The sequence below is a fragment of the Fulmarus glacialis genome, unplaced genomic scaffold, assembly GCF_000690835.1.
Source record: "Fulmarus glacialis isolate BGI_N327 unplaced genomic scaffold, ASM69083v1 scaffold7815, whole genome shotgun sequence".
Classification (NCBI taxonomy): Eukaryota; Metazoa; Chordata; class Aves; order Procellariiformes; family Procellariidae; genus Fulmarus; species Fulmarus glacialis.
The window spans coordinates 44,574-61,621 of NW_009211095.1; the positions used below are offsets into that span (position 1 = coordinate 44,574).

At 38.2% G+C, this 17,048-nt stretch overlaps 1 protein-coding gene across 1 annotated transcript in view; it reads left to right on the plus strand.

Moving 5' to 3' along the window:
- Window positions 1-17,048, plus strand: part of ARHGEF7 (Rho guanine nucleotide exchange factor (GEF) 7) — a 76,314-nt gene that overhangs the window by 12,252 nt on the left and 47,014 nt on the right. The window contains exons 5-7 of the mRNA XM_009577396.1: window positions 6,461-6,549; window positions 13,148-13,242; window positions 13,530-13,625. Of these exons, the coding sequence (XP_009575691.1) occupies window positions 6,461-6,549; window positions 13,148-13,242; window positions 13,530-13,625 (280 nt within the window). The remainder of the gene's footprint in view (window positions 1-6,460; window positions 6,550-13,147; window positions 13,243-13,529; window positions 13,626-17,048) is intronic.

Below are 17,048 nucleotides of genomic sequence, written 5' to 3' on the forward strand. Positions count from 1 at the left end.
TAGACTGGTTGACATTTCTTGAGTTGATAATCTTTCACTATCCGTTTTTCTTGACTTCCTGGCAACTATATATACCTCACTTCAAGATTTTCCTAATTCAGAAATGTTTTAAGTGCCTTCATGCTTTGAGCATGCGGTTAAAAAACAAAAGTGCTTTTTTTTTTTTCCCCTGATGGATTTTAAAATGAGCTAGTAGAACTTGCTGTCTTGCAAGCTCACATTCAAAATGTGTTTTCTGTCAGTGGTATAATGAATTGATTTAAAGATCAGGGTAGGATTGTTGAAATACTTGCTCTTGATTAAGGTCTCTTTATGAACAAAATGTTCATCCTGGACATCTAATCGGGCTTCAAAATACTCTGTAAAATGTTCTGGCCTTGACAGTATGACTCCACCCTTCTTTCTTCTCAAATGTGGCTGAAAATACTGCAACTAGTTAGAAATTCTGTACAGGCAATGCTATGTGTTATCATTTTTGATGATGCATTATTTGGAGAGCTCCTGGGAAATGGTGGGTTTGATGAAATAAATGCCTTCAGTCTGCTGTAACCTGACTTCAGCAAACTGGGTAACAGAAGAAAGGAAGGAAGTTCTTTATGTGTGGTTTTGTTTTAATTAATACAATTCATAGACATTAGATGTTTAGATAAATGGATTTTTGTTCTAAATTAAAATATTCTCTAATGTCAGATAACTGTATGTTTGTAATCTTAGCTTGTACGGTTGCTCTGAAGTTAGATATTCAAGGAAAGGAAGAAAGAGCTAGAAGGAGAACCTGAAAAATACGGGATAATCTGAAATTATGATATAACAGTAGTTGTCTTTCCTGAGCGGGAATTCAGAATACTGACGGTATGAAAGAGTTGCCATGAAGGGAATGAATGCTCAAATTTGATGTGCAGCTTAGTAATGGGAACTGCCTTTACCCACATTGCTTTCTTAAAGATTTTGGAAGAAAAGGAAATTACATTACATATACTGCACAAGCAGAGCATGTTACATGATAAGGTATCTCAGAGTAGCTAAAACATGGCGAAGCTGTGCCTGTGTTTACTATGTTGTGACTTGTTTGCTTAGCTGTACCAGAATGATTAGTGTTAGCACAGAATGCTAATACATGTATGCATGTTTATAGGAAAGATACTGAAATTACTGAGCAAAGCATAGCATTTAGTTTTCTTAGGCTGGATGATGACTCTGTAAATTTTGGTGAAATAAATTTGATTGAGATGTAAAATGGTTTTTATTTTGCTTTATAAGTGTTATTCTCTCTCTCCTGCCCCGCCCTGCCCTGAGAATTTGTTTGCTATTGTAGTACTTATGATGAAACTTACAAATAGAAGATTTAAAAAAAAAAAAAAAAAAAAGAAAGAGTAGTTTCTTTTCAGGTATGTGCCTATATTGTAAGGATCAAAAAGATGGTCCATTTCTCTCTCCCTCCCTCCCTGGGCACATGTTTTCATTTCCCTTTTAAAACCTTGTAACATCTTGCCTTTTTTTAATGTTCTTTGATCACTAGTCAGGAAGTACTTTGAAGTGAGAGGACTTTATTTTCATCTTGCCATACTGTTACACATAACACAGGGTAAAAGATTTATACTGTGGAAATTTGTTAGATATTTGACAGTGTGGCCTTATTGAGTTTTTTTTTTATTATATAAAACGGAGCAGGGAGGGGTGAAGGTGTAGGTGGAGTCTTGTCTCTTACGCCGCTGCTTCTGTCTTGCACAGTAGAGAGGTTTGGAGACTTCATTTTGGGAGTTCCCTTGTGATCAAGAGAATAGGGGTTAGCCAGAATGGGATGTGCTTGCTTAGCTACTGTTAGATGTTAATCAGATTTTAAAAAAATCACATGGTCACTTGCTGGGTTTCATCAAAGTGTAATCCATTTAAATGGCATGAGATTATGCAGAAGGGAATATAGCTTTGAAAAATGACATTTGATATGTCACAAACTTTATTCTAATTCTCAAAGAAATTAATGTGTCATTACTGTCCTAGCCTCTCTTCCGTTATGCTTTCTTGACAGTTATTGTTAGTATCAGGCCTAGTGCAAATTACAGTGTTAGTGGTTCTTCTGGTTGGATGTTTTAAAAAAAAAAAAAAAAATCTGTGGGAAAAGGCCAGAGTGTAGTGGAAGAGTAGAGTATCTGCTGTTCCCATCCTGTGGTGCATGAAGGAAGGACAGATACAATTTTAACTTCGAAAAAAAAGAAAAGAAAAAAAGAAAAAGCCACCAAGAATGCTAGTTTTCCTCTCCCCAACCATGTACACTTGGAGGGGTATTTTGTTCTCTTGTGTTATTCTACAGGCATAAATAGAATAGAGGTTGGGACCGGTGAATACTACTAGGGAAGAAGCATTGGTAGTGTCCACATTGCAGAGTGGAGCACGTTAAGCCAGCTTGAGAACTGGGAACAAGTTTAGGACTGCCCTCCTGGTGTTGGACTTGAACCGATTAGTCTAGAGAGACAGAGCTTGCTTGTAGCACTTCACTAATAGGGACCACATAGCTTTTGGTGTCCCAGTTGGCACATCTTTCCTCTTGTACTATAGCGTGAAATAGACCAAATCGGGTCTTTGCATCTAGAATATGCACCATAGCCTAGTAATGGCAGAAACACACAGTCATATTCTTGCAGCAGTAGGGTTGAAATGCTTTAGTAAAGTATGTCCTGAAGGAGTGCTTTGCGGAGTAGTATGAAGTAGACTGTTGCATGAAAACAAATATGACATAAACTGGAGACATGACAGAAGAGAGAGAGGAGAGAATGTGAAAATGACAAGTAATTTGAAGGCAAGTAAAAGAAATACTTGCATGTAAATGAAAAGAGAGTGAAACAAAACATTGGGAAGGATTGGGTAAATTGTCCTTTTACAGTCACTTAGAAAGGCAGATGTTTGTAAAGGATAAGATAAATTCATTTTGGAGAGTTCGTGTCATCTTATGTACTACTTAGGGAAAGGTTACAGAAGCAGCTGCTCTAAGTTGTTTAGGTTCTACTGAGAACAATTATTTGCTGGAAGAATAATGTTAAGAAGCCTGTGCCAACCTCACTCTCCACCCAAAGATGATCTGTTAAGTGAATTCTATCTGGTTTATCATTAGCCACTAGACACTTCAAAGCATTATCAAGTGTAGCTGAGTGCAGTTGAATGTAATGCTTGGATCAGGAAAGAAACTGATAGTGGTAACTTACCTCTTGGTTTCAGTCATCAGCTGGATATGGTCTCTTCCAGTACTTGAGTAGATGCTTTTTTGCTTTGGATTTGACCATACGCTGTGCATGTTTTCATTGTGTTTTCAGTGTTAATGTAACGGATTCACATTGTGACTGGGAGAAAAGTAGGGAGAAGGGAAGAATCTTCTGTATGGGAAGACTTGGTGTCTGGCTCAGGTTGCTTTCTTCCATTGCTTTGAGAAACAGAACTTACATGTTAGAGTGGGCAAGGTGCCAGTGTTTTGCTGATGTTTCAGAAACCTATGGACTTCATAGACCTACGGACCTATAAGATCTGTGTATGTTCCCAGTATGCTGAATGGGGGTGACACCTGCTTGAAATGTTTAATGAATTATGCTATATATTTGCAAAACTACTCTAATGTTCTCTCATGAAGGATAATAAATAACACTTATCTTTGTTTATGCTAAGAAAGTGATTTCTTATGTGCAAGATCAGGATTTTCTTCTGTGTAATGCATTGTGCAATAAGATAATTGCAACAAGACTCTTTCTTATTCCTCCTTATGAAGCAAGGCAGTGCTTGGAGGCAGAATACCAGACGTGATAGACAGCTGGACTGATTTGCTGTGTCTAATTCTGTATTTCTACAATAGAAATGGCCTTTGCATTTTAAAAGCTGAATGTTGATTATGGCTGTTCAGGCAAAATGATTTGAATGTGATTCTTTTTTGTCCTGTTTTTAAATCTGAATTTGATCGTGTGTCTCTGATGGATAACTGAATCAGCTAAACAGCTAGTTTATAATATAAATGACTCTATATATTTCAGCAAAAAATCTCCCATTTTCTTCAGCAGTTTAGGAGAAGAAAAAGTTAGGGGACGAGAAGTATTTTTACACCATTTAAGATGATAAAGTAGCTGGAAGAAGAGCCAGATTTCTATGACCAGCCAACTTTCTCCAGATTAACAAGGGTCAGACATCTGTATTATGATAAAATTCAGTGACAAGTATTTACCTTTTTCCTTAAATAACTCTGGTTTCTCCTTTCATGCTTTTTGGCACATGATTAATAAACCTTTAAGTATTTAGTGGACCTGAAAGTCACTATAAATTTTAGGATAAGTCAAGAGCTTCCACAGAGAATGAAAGCAAATTACCAAGTTTGTGTAAACTACATAATTTTCATCATTCAGGACTAAGAAACAAGTTTTAATTGTCCCATAAATGAGTAGCATTATATATAAATAAATAAATGAGTAGCTGTACAGACAACATGACTTTAGGTGCTTCTTCCACATTCAGCATTTAATGACAAATCTGCTTGGGTTTATGGTTTTGTTTTAAGGGGATGGGAGGAGTCCCGTCACTTGGAATTACTTGGCTGTATAGCAGAGCACGTACGTACTGCAGGGCTGGTGGCTGAGAGCATCAGTGTTCCCAGCTGAATAGCTGCTGGGGCTGATGTTTTTTTGTGCTGTCAGCTTATAGCTGACTTGGGGGGTGGGTGGGGGATATTAACCAAAAGGATTTTACTGTCATCTCTGAACATGGTAAGGAGAAATGTTTTGCCCATGTTTGGCAGTTTTAAGACCATATTTTATTTTTAGAATAGCTGCTTTGAGGAGAGTTCCAGTGCAATACAGAGAAAATCCCCTCAAAGATAGCACGTGCGTGCTCTTGGGGCCTGAGCTGCTCCTTACGGGCTGCTGGCTAAAGCCTCAGATCCAGCCAGCCTGCCCGGTGCTCCTGGCACTGGAGACGAAAGGGTGGCCTGCATCTGTAGTCAGCTCACCTGAGATTGCAACATCCATGAGGCTGCAACTGGGCAGCCTGAAGAAGCACTAAATTACCCAAGGTACAGTCCAGCAGAGCCTGATACCACACGTGCTGTTCTGCTTATGGTGGTGGTTCCCTGGTCAGCTTTACTGTCCATGGGAATTTCCCATAGCTGGCCCTTAGCTTGGCTGACTGGGCTTCTCCTGGAAAGGCAGGTCTGTATTTGAGACTTGCTTAATTTATTCTTAGTGGCCTGAGGTATCAGGTAAACTGGAGTTAAATTATTCATATCTTTATTAAAATGTGTTTGAAACAGGAGCTTGCTTTTAAAATAAAAGTAAAACTTTCAGTAGGTATGTTTTGATGATGCTTTTTCTTTTTTTTGACAATCTGCCATTTTGTTGTTTGGATACAAATTACTCAAATACTTATTTGAAATTTGCATATTAGACAAGCCTGCTTATTTAAAGAAACCAAACCGAAACACCATAACGTCCTGCCTGATAAATACAGTCTCATAAGCATTCTCTGTTGGTTGTGTGCAAAGTCAAGTGTCAGAGGTAAAAAGAGATGCTGTAAATCTTAATTGCTGTTTCTCCAGCATGCAGCATGATGCTTTTGATTGTCTCTCCCCTCATCTTTGCTCCTCTGTGATTGACTTAGAGGAATGGTAGAGGTGGGAGGGGAGCCTTTAGGAGTGTGTTTTTTGTGACTCTCCATTCTGGGAGTCAGCACTCAGACAACTCTCAGGACTGTTGTTTTGATCTTGCAGACTTAACGTTGTCCTTCCAGGAAGAGCATGCATTATTGAGGGGTAGATTCACTATGGGATTGTAGGAAGGATTGCATTTACTGTTATGATGGACTCTGTTCTCAAGTGCATAAGCATTTTTATTTTTGACTTCATTAACAATAAAAGATAATTTGTTTTAAAAGACGATTTTCTGGGATAGGCATCTGGTAAGTCACTCCACTACTTGTATAGTGTTTTGATTCTCTATTTCAACCAGACTGAGTGTAGTGTTCCACCTCTGGTATGTTCAGCCTTTGATTGGTCACTTGCTTTTACACAGTTCATTAAATTGATATTAAAACTTAATACTACTTTTGTTTGAAAGTGTGTGTAATGTTTGGAAATGCCTATTGTGTGTAGGTTTTTTGTTTTTTGTTTTTGTTTTTTTTTAATTGCATTCTGTGATAATGTTGTGTTTTTAAAAAATAATTTTGGAAAAGCTAGTTTTATTAACTGACTTCTGGTTCCAGGAAAAAGAATGGGAATTTTTCTACTTGCCTTCATTGAGGCTAGAGTTTCATTCATTGTGAACATATGAACTATTTTGATTCTTTACCAATAATTTCAAGCACAAGTATGTACGTTTCTCAGTGAAGCACTATTTTCACTCTGTCTTATGATAAATATTTTAAAGCAGTTTGTTTGACCTCTAGTGTTGAGCTATGAAATTGCACCCCATTGACACAAAAATATCTTACGTTTCAGAAAAACCGGTCTCCCCCAAATCAGGTACATTGAAGAGTCCACCTAAAGGCTTTGATACGTCTGCAATTAACAAAAGCTATTACAATGTGGTGAGTGATCCTTCTTCTTCCATGTGAGCTGTTATATACAGTAGAACGTAATTTCACTAAATGCTCTTACATGCACAGAAAATTTGGCAGTCTTGTCAGAGCCTTAGTGCCAAAACTAGAAAGGGGTTTTAATGAATTCTCATATAAACAAGATCATTATTAGTTTAATAGAATATCACACATACAGATTCTTAAGCATGGTGCAAAATTATAGTCTAAAGTAAGTGAATAATAGGCATTTCTGTAATATATTGTGCTCATTCTATTTGCTTTGCTAGTTGTTAATTTCCCTTTTCTCCCCCATCCCCCAAATATGCAATGTCTTCCCCAATGTCTATGAATTAATGAAATTCTGCTGTGTTAAAATGATTAAGAATATTTTTGTCGTTTTTGTTGAACAAGAGATTGAACATTTTGAATGAATTTGTCTTCTTCGTATTCATGCTTATAAATCAACTCAATTATTAACTTCGGGAACCTCTCCCTTACACTAATGGATAGATTTCACAGCAAAAGCGGTGTAGCCAGAGTCAGCCTTTAACACACCCCCTGCAATTCTTAACCTAGTACTCAGACTTCTTTAGTAGATGCATGTAAGAAACATACCAAACTCTGTCTTAAACGTGTTGTTGTAGCCATTTTGAGAATCCTTTATTTACTAACGACAGATACATTGGGAAGCAAAAAGCACCTTACTGTTTTTGTTAACCATTGCTCCCTGCTGGTGTAAAACCAGAACACAAGGTTTCTTTCCCTTTTCTTTGAAGCAGGCTGTCATTGTTTTTCATTTTAATTGTCAGTCTTTAGCCGAGATCATAACGCATTGTTTTATGCTTTCATCTTCTGCGGTTGTGGCATGAATAACACCAGCCACCAGGAAGAACAAAGCAGTTTTGCATATAGTCCCCTAATTGAAAACAATGAAGCAACCTCCTGCTCCTCCCCCTGGCTTGCCTAGTGCCTCTATCGGTAGCCGTAATTCCATGGTAAAGGGAGGGCTGCAATTCTTTGGCTATTGCATCCCACACCTGCTAGTCACAGTGGAAAGTACCTGTGCGGGCACACCTTCCTTCAAACTGCAGGAAGTAATGATCTTACTGTGGTACATTCAGCAACAAAATATCAGATAGTTTTCCTTTTTATTTTTATTTTTTACTATATCTCTTTATAGGTTTTTTTTTCCAAAGTCACTGTAGTGTGTAGTAGCAAATATGTCTTCTCTATTGTTTTGATGTTAAAACCTGTATTTTTCAATACAAGTAAATTGAATGCAGCAAAGAGAGAATTTAGTTCCTTCACTAGGCAGAATACTGCTCTTACTTAAGGTTAATCTATATCTGTGTTGACTTTTTAATCAAAATAAATTGGCAGCTCTCGAACACTAGTCCTTTAGATTTGGATTGGTTTTGGTTTTGGTGGGGTTTGTTTTGGTGGGGTTTTTTTTGTTTGTTTTGTTTAAAGTCAGTGGTAAATACATGCCTCATATATAATGAAAAGTAATACATGGCTTAATATAATGAAAAGTAAGAGTTGCAGCTGGTTAATTTGGGCTTAACTAAAGCTCCAGTTTGACTGTGTCCAAAATGAATTGAATTTTGTGGTTGCATATTTGACTTTGTAAGAGTAATACAGGCCATTATTTCAGTGAAAATAATAGGAAGTAAATGTTTGAATTTGTGTAAAACCATAGTTAAGGTGGCTAAGTTATAAAAGGCCATGCAATTTTGAAATACCACCTTTGGCTTGTGTGCTTTTTATAATTGTTTCCTGGATAACCTATTGCCATAACCATGGAGACTCAAGCTACTATATAGTTTGGGAAATAGATAGCCATAGCTGGCTTTTAAAGTAGTTTAATTTGGGGGGAGGGGGAGGAAGTGAAACTGGTGACCATCATGCCTACTCTTGGAATTAGGTTATTTTTCGTCTTGGTCAGGTGCAATTTCTTAGTGCACTAAACTGATGTAATAAGATTCCCACTGTTTTGACTGCTAGCTATTTATTAACTGTTGATGATAAATTGTGGGGGAGGGGGGAATGACCAGGTCATAATAATATATATATAGTAAATTAGAGCACTGGCCCTACAGTGCTGTTCTTAAATCTGTCTGCAGTGAATTGGATAATTGTCTTGCTTTCACATTTTTTCACAGTGTGGCATGTGGAATATATACCCCCACTTTTTTTTAAGCTCACCATTTTATTCTTTTTGTTTAAAGAATGAGAGGCTGTGCTGTAGCGTGCACTTTTTTCAGAGAAGTAAAACTTTACTGCTGTGCTTAAAACCTATATTAGACTAGCTAGCATTTAGATTTTTCTTGAAAAATACCAAGTGCTTCCGATGGCAATATAACTATAAAATAATTATTTTTAATAATTATTAAATATGTAATGATTTTTACATGTAGATAAGACAAACGGCAAACCCATTCACTGAAGTGAAAGCAGTTTAACCTGTAAGTTGAGTTTTTGTTCTGTCTTAATATGTAAGCTGCAGACACGGGACTTCCCTGTGCTAGAAGTCTTACCATCAGTCTGCACTGGTAACAAAATGGAGCCTATACTAAGGTAAAAACAGAACAGTTCCAAAGAAACCTTTGGCAACTGGTAGCTAAAGGGATGTAGCCCGAGTTAAAGCATAAGCATTAAAATCTGTGTTAAAGGCTCTCTTGACAACCAAGCATGATTTGAGGCTGGTACTCTGGGACTGCTTGCTATTTTTAAGTTGTGGCTGATTTCCACCATATGGGTATGTGCTGAGACCCTGTAAACCTCATGATTATTTATTGCTGTTTCTCCTAGGGAAGGATTTGTGCAGGTGCAGGCAGCACCTGTGGGTACATTCATTGGACTGAGGACAAAATCAAAGGGCAGTTCAGAGGAAGTTCAGGAAGTGGTAGAAGAGGCTCTGCTAATCTCCCTTTCTGGGAGAAGGGCTGGGATAGGCTAAGGGAAAGGTGCTTAATATAAAGTCGAGACTACTTTCACCACTTTCCTCTGTTCTTCACCCGCTTGTAAACGTGTTCCTTATTTTCATGGATTCACAGAGCTCCATCTGAAGTTCATAACACAAATCGCATACCTTCTAATCTCAGTGTGCCTTATTAGCTGCACCTTGCACTAGGTGTTGCTGAGAAGACAGAGCACGTTTGGTTTATGCTTATATTTTGCCTGGCTCAGCTATGCAGGTTAGTAGAGAATGACTAGTGCTACAAGGTCTTGTCCTCCATAAAATGGTACAAGTCTACAACAGTGTGTAATATGAACCAGACTTATGATCAAGCACGAAGCATTTTCATGTAGAAGTAATTTAGTAACCTGTTACTGAAGAAATGGGCATATTACGGCAGGTTATTCCCTGAAGACAGAGCAGGCGTTACTCTGAGTTTTATTTGTACTTGTTAATCCCTTGAGAATTTAAAACTTTGTGTCCAAAATAAAATCAGGTTATCTCCGCTTACAGGACAATTGCCATGAGATTAAGTAGCTGTTATAAAAGCAAGTCAAGAAATGGGCAATTTTCTCTGTAGTATGAGTATTTGGATGACCTCATTTTTCATTTAAGTGTTTGAGAAGTGATGGAAAATAAGCACTCCTTTTGAGGCCACACTTTTGAAGTTGGGTCAAGAGTTTGTCTTTACTGAAGTTCATAAAAGTTTTTGAGGACCCTTGAGATATGGTATACTTGTATGGTGCTTTACATTGTCCCTCTTGAGGGCCTGTTTTAAGGGGTTCACCTCTCAAATTCTCATGATCCAGGAAAATTAGACACTGATCGCCATTTTGCTGAAATACATGATATTTCGGTTGAGTGCCATACTACTCCCATAAAATGGGAATGTGCTGCAGGATCATGCCCAAGCGTAGCCGTGAAATCTGCCTTTTCTTCCTCTGATTTGGAGGGGAGTCAGCTTCATGTAGGTCATTTAAAATCCATTTTTGGGTGGTGGTTTTTGCCTTAGGGAGATGGCTGGGGTTTTGTGTGCCAGAATTGTTAACCATGCTTGAATTTTCCATGCCGTGTGATTGAGAGAGCTTGTGCTGTATGAGCTCAGTTGTCTGTGCCTGCCATTCATCAGTGTTACGGATTGCAAAAGCTGCCACTTCAATGCTGCTCTTTTGGTACCCGGTCTTATCTGTGCAAATGTTGTGGTGGAGTTGTGGAAACAAGGTCTTCAAGGTCTCATGGGGTCTTGCAGCAGCCAGAACGCGCAGAAAGCAGGAAGGGGAAGAAAGGTGATTATTAGAGCTTGCGGGCGAGATGTGGATATGAGGAATGTAAGGGTGCTCTGGTGCCAAAATGCTGAGTTGCAATACTGACTACTTATCGCTTCAAAGCGCAGTCCAAGCATTTAATTCTCATAGCTTCTCCGTGAGGTAGGTAAGTCAAGCTGGAAGGATGCAAGATTTCACAGAACTGATGTTTTAGAGATGTGTTTGTGAAGTGTTTGAAACTGTGTGTATATCTAAAGTATTGTGTAACTGTGAACTACTAGAATAACATAAAACAGTATAAGTGTATCTAGTACTCTGCATAGGTTTTGTAGCATAGTTTTATTTACAGTTGCATTTATTTTCCTTGTTCCAGTAATTTATCAGGTTGCTAATTCTGGTTTTTAAGCTTTCCCATTCTTTTTTATTTTCCTCCTTTAAGTCTTTTTCCTCCAATCCCATATTCTCCGTATTGCAAAGAAAATCCTCAAATAAAAATTCAAACCAGCACAGGAAAACAATGGAGTTGTGTCCAACATGAAACTACTTTTACTTCAAGCTTTTCAGACAGCTGTTTATAGCAAAGAATGGAAATACTCTTCGAGAAAGTGGAGCAGTGGTGCAGCCTTTCAAGATCTCTAGCGAATTTGTTGATTTTTATCTTTGAATGTCTTTTAATGCTGTTCAGTGCTTCATCAGGACACTGTGGGTTTTGTCCTTGGCTTTCAGCCTCCTTTTCCCTACTAATGGCTGTGTAATGTCTTTGGGCTGGGAGATTTTTGTAGGAAAAGCCATATTGGATCTTGCATTTAGTTTTGAACCTCATGGATCCTAACTACTTTTACATTTCCATTTTAACAATTGACTGACATTATATATGTGTAAAAGAATGTGGGGTTTAATTAGTGCTGTGATCAATGGAATTTTTTTTTTCTTTCTTTTTTTTTTCCCTAGTCTAAGTGGTCAAAAAAACCTTAGCTTTTTAAAAATTTGTGTGCCCACTACTTTATGCTGTAGTTTTCTAGTTGGTAGCCGTAACTTTCCCTGTGACATTCTTCTGTCATAGTGTTTAGCAGAGAATGGAGACATTTTAATCTTCAGTTCAGGATTCAAATTTCCAACAAAAGATTGAACTCAAAGTGGTCTCTCTCTCTCTCCAAATGAATAGAAGCATTCAAGGAATAAGCAGAATCAATGACACCAATGAAAGGAACAGTGAATTCTTCATTGACATACTAACTATTTAAAGTTATTTCATCAGGTTTGCGTTTAGGAATGAATGGCTTTTTTTATTTCCTAAGAAAGAGTATTGACTACAACAGTGAATAATGCACTCAATTACAGTCGTTACTATAAATGTTGAAATGAGATATTACTGTAGGCTTGACAAATATGGCATGTAGCAAAATGAGAAAGTTTGTGATGTGGCTTATGACCAGTGAACAGCAAAAGTTCTTCAAAGCTCAGCTATGTTCATTGAACTGCATTTAATTCTGATGATTCTCTTGCTAAATCATTAACTTTTTGGAGGCAAAAAATAGCTTGCCCGCTAGAAGCACAGCAGAACTCAGTGTGAATATATTGGAGGATATCCTAAAGCAGAATCCCGGGAGATGGCCCAGTGAAATGTGTTCTTCTACATATTTGGGAGTATCCCAGTTGCTTGACTTATATTCAGCCAAAAAACAAGTGTGTGCTGTATTTTATAAATTCTTGGCTTTGCATCAGAATCTGTGGTAATTTTCTCATGGTGGTGTATATTACTGCACTCCCAGTGGAAGGGTAGGCAGCCCCATTTAAAAAGAATACAATAATGCTAATCATATTGTTAAGTAAAGTTGTCAATTACTTGATATTTATAAAACTGTTGATATTCAGATCTTCTAGATAGAACAGTGCATCTGAGTAAGTAAACACTTTGCTAGCAAGATCAGTTGTAATGTGTTGTAATTGAGACAGAGAAGACAACACTAATTGTTCATTTCTCTTACAACTTCTGTTGTGCTTTACCAACCTTTGATTATCTTTGACTGTTCTGAAGTACATAAGAGGAATAATAACCCCTAGCTTTGGAAGAGCACTCTATGTAGCTCTCAAATTTTACAGTAAAAGTTTTAAGTGTAGTGAAATTCCTGTTAGCCACTTTTTTTGTGTATGGCTAAAGGATGGCTCATCATGTGTGCATGTGGTGGTGTTTTTCCTGTGAATTTCATAGATGTATAGTATTCAATGCTTTCTTGCTGATACTTAATTTTTTAATGTAGGAACACTCATTTAAATTTTCTTAGTGCTAAGTAAATTTTAGTATGCTTTAAAACTAGTATTGATTTGAACATTTTGAAGTATCTCTTCCAAAATACCAATTAGCAACTGTCATTTATTGTAGGTGCTACAAAATATATTAGAAACAGAAAATGAATATGCTAAGGAGCTACAAACAATGCTTTCAAACTACCTGCGACCATTGCAAGCCAGTGAAAAGTATGTGAGTTTTTGTTTTGTTTTTAAATTAAGCTTGAGATCTCTCGTGTGTTGGGGGGGCTTTACATGGTCAAAATTTCAATTTCAATGTCAATGTGCATTTTCTTGTGTGGACTGTGAGATTCTTGAGGCAGGGCTTGCTTTTATTCAGTTTGCTTGCTGACTAAAACAGTCTGGTCCTTGATCTAAGGATCAGTAAGCATTTTCTTTTAAGATTGTAGGTTTTATTAAAGTACGATTAGTCAATAACTGCAAACCTAAACACTTTTTATTTACTCTGGCTTCAGGTTAAACTCAGCAAATACTTCATACTTAATGGGAAACCTGGAAGAAATAAGTTCTTTCCAGCAAATGCTTATACAGTCTTTAGAAGAATGCACCAAGTAAGTACTATGCATACCAGATACTGTAAAATTCTAACAAGCAAATATTTTTTATTATTTTACTTGTGTATGTTGTTTGTGATAATTTTTGTTCCACTCACTCTATGGATAGTTGCTACAGCAGTACAGTAATAGATGTTTGGATAATGCATTGATTGCTTGTGCAGATAGAGGTTGGCCCTACGACACATTTGCAGAGGTAGGAATTTTGACATAGTTTGGAAACAATTTATGAATTTCCATGATGCAATTGCATACCAGTGGGGAAGTGGTAGAGGAAGTCGTGTTTTTTGTTTTGGAGGCATGAATTTTAAGTCTTTTCTTAAAGTAAGAGAAAAATGAAGGGAGCTTATGTTGTGATGGAACAGTGGAGAAGGGGATAAGTGACTTGGATGAAGGACGCTGTATAAGAATGCTTGTGCTTGGTGTTCTGCTGTCCTAAACAATGGTGGTTGTCAAAATGTGCTGGGAGGGGCGTGCAGGTAAGAACGCTTGTGCTTGGTATTCTGCTGTCCTAAACAATGGTGGTTGTCAAAATGTGCTGGGAGGGGCGTGCAGGAAGAGCAATCTGAATTAAAAAAAATAGCCTCAATGCCTGTACTGTACCATATACTGTACCACAGGAAGCATGAAGCACAGAAGGAAGGGGATGAAGACACCTGTGTTCCTTTCATAGGTTAGGCTGAAGTGGTAGCTGGATATTTTTCAGCTTATACTTCAGCACTTGGGGGTGTAAGAAAGAAGGTGACCATATCACATTTGAATTGTCCTAACAATTTTGTAGTGTTGAAACTCCACTGAAAGTGTAGTTCCTATTCCTAACCTCAGTTGTGTCCTTTTCCTTGCCTGTGTTCTGATTTTGTCTGACCACATGGTGAGCTAACACAACTTGCTAATCCAAATTTGCTTGTTTTCTGCCAAGTTAGTAATTTGAATTGCTACTGAGGGCTTAGACAAGTTTCACTCTGCTGGGAGTACTTGGCTGTGAAAAGGAATGAATGTCTTGGATGGAGGAGAAAATACCTCTTTTTGCAGCAGTGATCTTTAGATGAGCTCAGTGTGTCTTGTTTTGACCTCTTCCTCTTCTCTTTCTCTGAGTTGCTGTGTCTGAAGAGGAAGCTTTGTTGTGACAAAGTATAAGCTGTGTCTCCACTAGGCAGTAAGGTGTGTCTGGGTCCTTTGCCAAATTTGGATCCCATGTCCTCCTACCACCTGGCTTTTCTCCCTCTCTTCTGCCTCTAGACAACTTAGACTGGAGCGAATGGGAAGGAGGATGGTGTAGTTTAGATGGAATGCAAACATTCTTGAAATGGCCTTTCTTCCATATTGTATTTGAAAAAGAAGGATATTATTTCTGGCAAGTTGGACTTAATCAGTTAGGTGTCTAAATCCCTGAGAATGACCATTTGTCCACATACTTAAATGTTTCCTTTCTTTTCTTGTCACTGCCCTTTGTTGTCTCATTCTTCTGTTAACCATGATTTTGTTTCTGTGAACCAGAAGTTAGGGAAATGAATTACCTCACACGAACAGACTGTCATCTTTTAAAACTTTTGATTAAGGTGGTCTTAAAAACAAAAGTGGAAGAGCATATGCCTTTAAACAAATATTAATGTAAGCTGTGTTTTAACTTGGTATGTAGATTAATGTGATATCATAATGTAGCTTCAAGCTCAGAAAGCTTATTTGGAATTCCTTCCTTGATTTAAACTCTATGAGAGCACCTTCTCATAATGTCCTTTATTTCTTCTTCCTGGTAAGTGAAATATTGCTGTGTAATACATTAGGAACATAATGGATGCTAGTAGGTGGGCAGAGGAAGTGATGCCCTGGGGTTACTGAAGGGTTACCACAAATGTTTTGTGTTACTTTGTTTTCATAAATATGCTGGTCATGCCAAGTTGTATTTTCAGTTTAATTTTCATCATAGCATATTGACTTGAGCATCCAACTTCCTCCTGTTTTGAATCTAATCCATCATAATTCCCATCATGTAGAAGAAAGCTTGCCCTGCTGCCTTGTTTTTTGTCATTTTGCCATGCTTTTTTGGCTGGTGAACCTGTTCTGTAAACTCAGAGTAGCTCCCGGGCTGAAAATAGATTTATCATTTTATTTTATTTTTGGCAGAGAGCTTATAGTTCCATCATTCAGGCACTTCATATTGCAGCATCCGGTGTCGTGTTTTTTCTAACTTGACATGTCGGAATGACCAAACGCCAGTTGTAGTGCCGCCAGCCCACGTTGCTTGACAAATTTCTGTTCTTGGGCATGAGAGTTGAATGTTTTTTTGAATTCCACACCCCACTCGAGTCAGTTTATCATTTGAGTTTTCTCTTAACAAATCCTGTCATGTACTTCAGTGACAGAAACTTTCTGATGCTTTTCTTCTTGCCTGCACTGTGTTGGCTTGTTTAATTCTCATGTTGTTAATTTTTTTTTTTTTTTCTGCAGAACACATAATGCTGTAGTTGGCTTTTTGTGTGTTCTGGGGGAAGGAGTTGTCTGGGGACGTGGTTTGGTTTTGATTGTGTGCCATCCTCCCACTCCGCCCCCAACCTTAAAGCTCTTCTGGTGCATTGCTAAAGGTTTGTCCTCTTTGAACTTGTCCAGGTTGGCCTCTATTGCAGTATCACTGTGGTCCTCCTGTGGGCTGCTCCATCTGTCACAGGCCTGGGAACACATCTTGTCTGCCTGCCTGGATGCTGGGCATCATCAGATGGATTTTTTGGGGGTTACTTCTACCTTTGTGATTTCTCTTCTTTATTTACCAAACAAAAGTGGCGTATGAAAGGAGTCTTAACTAGCATTGAGTGAGAATCTTCTGGCTGATCTGCTTCAAAAGTGTGGTTTTTGACTGATCAAGTGCACTTTGTTTTGATGGATGGAAAAGAGCTGTAACTGGCAAGAGAGACGCGCTGGAGTCTTCAGTTGCAAAAGGGTGCATTTCAGACAGTGAACAGAGCAAGAGCGTTCCGTGCTCCTGTCTCTTGAAGACAGAAAGTGGTCCGGTGCTCTAGGCCTCTTTCCAGATCTGTGATCCCGTGCCAAAGCTCAATTCTGCAGTGGTTCATACAGCAGAGGAGTCTCTGAACGAACAAAGTCGGTGTCCGTCAGGTGATCTCTGGGCTGATCTAAATGATCTCTATTGGAAGTATTGCTCTTTGGGTATTTTTGTAGCAGGAGATTGAACAGTTATCTCCTGCTCCAAAAAAAAGTTCTTCCATTCACCTGGGAATAGAAGCTGTCCGTCTATAGCTGTACTTAGTAAGGGGGGAGACAACACACAGGCTGGCTGGTGACACCAGCCTGCAAAGACTGCTTAGTTATGATGTCCTCTGTAGCAAGTTGAAGTCATTGGCTGTCTTTTAGGTAGTGTCACAGACTTATCTCCCTGCCCCATAATGGCCATAGCTGGGTTTTGCC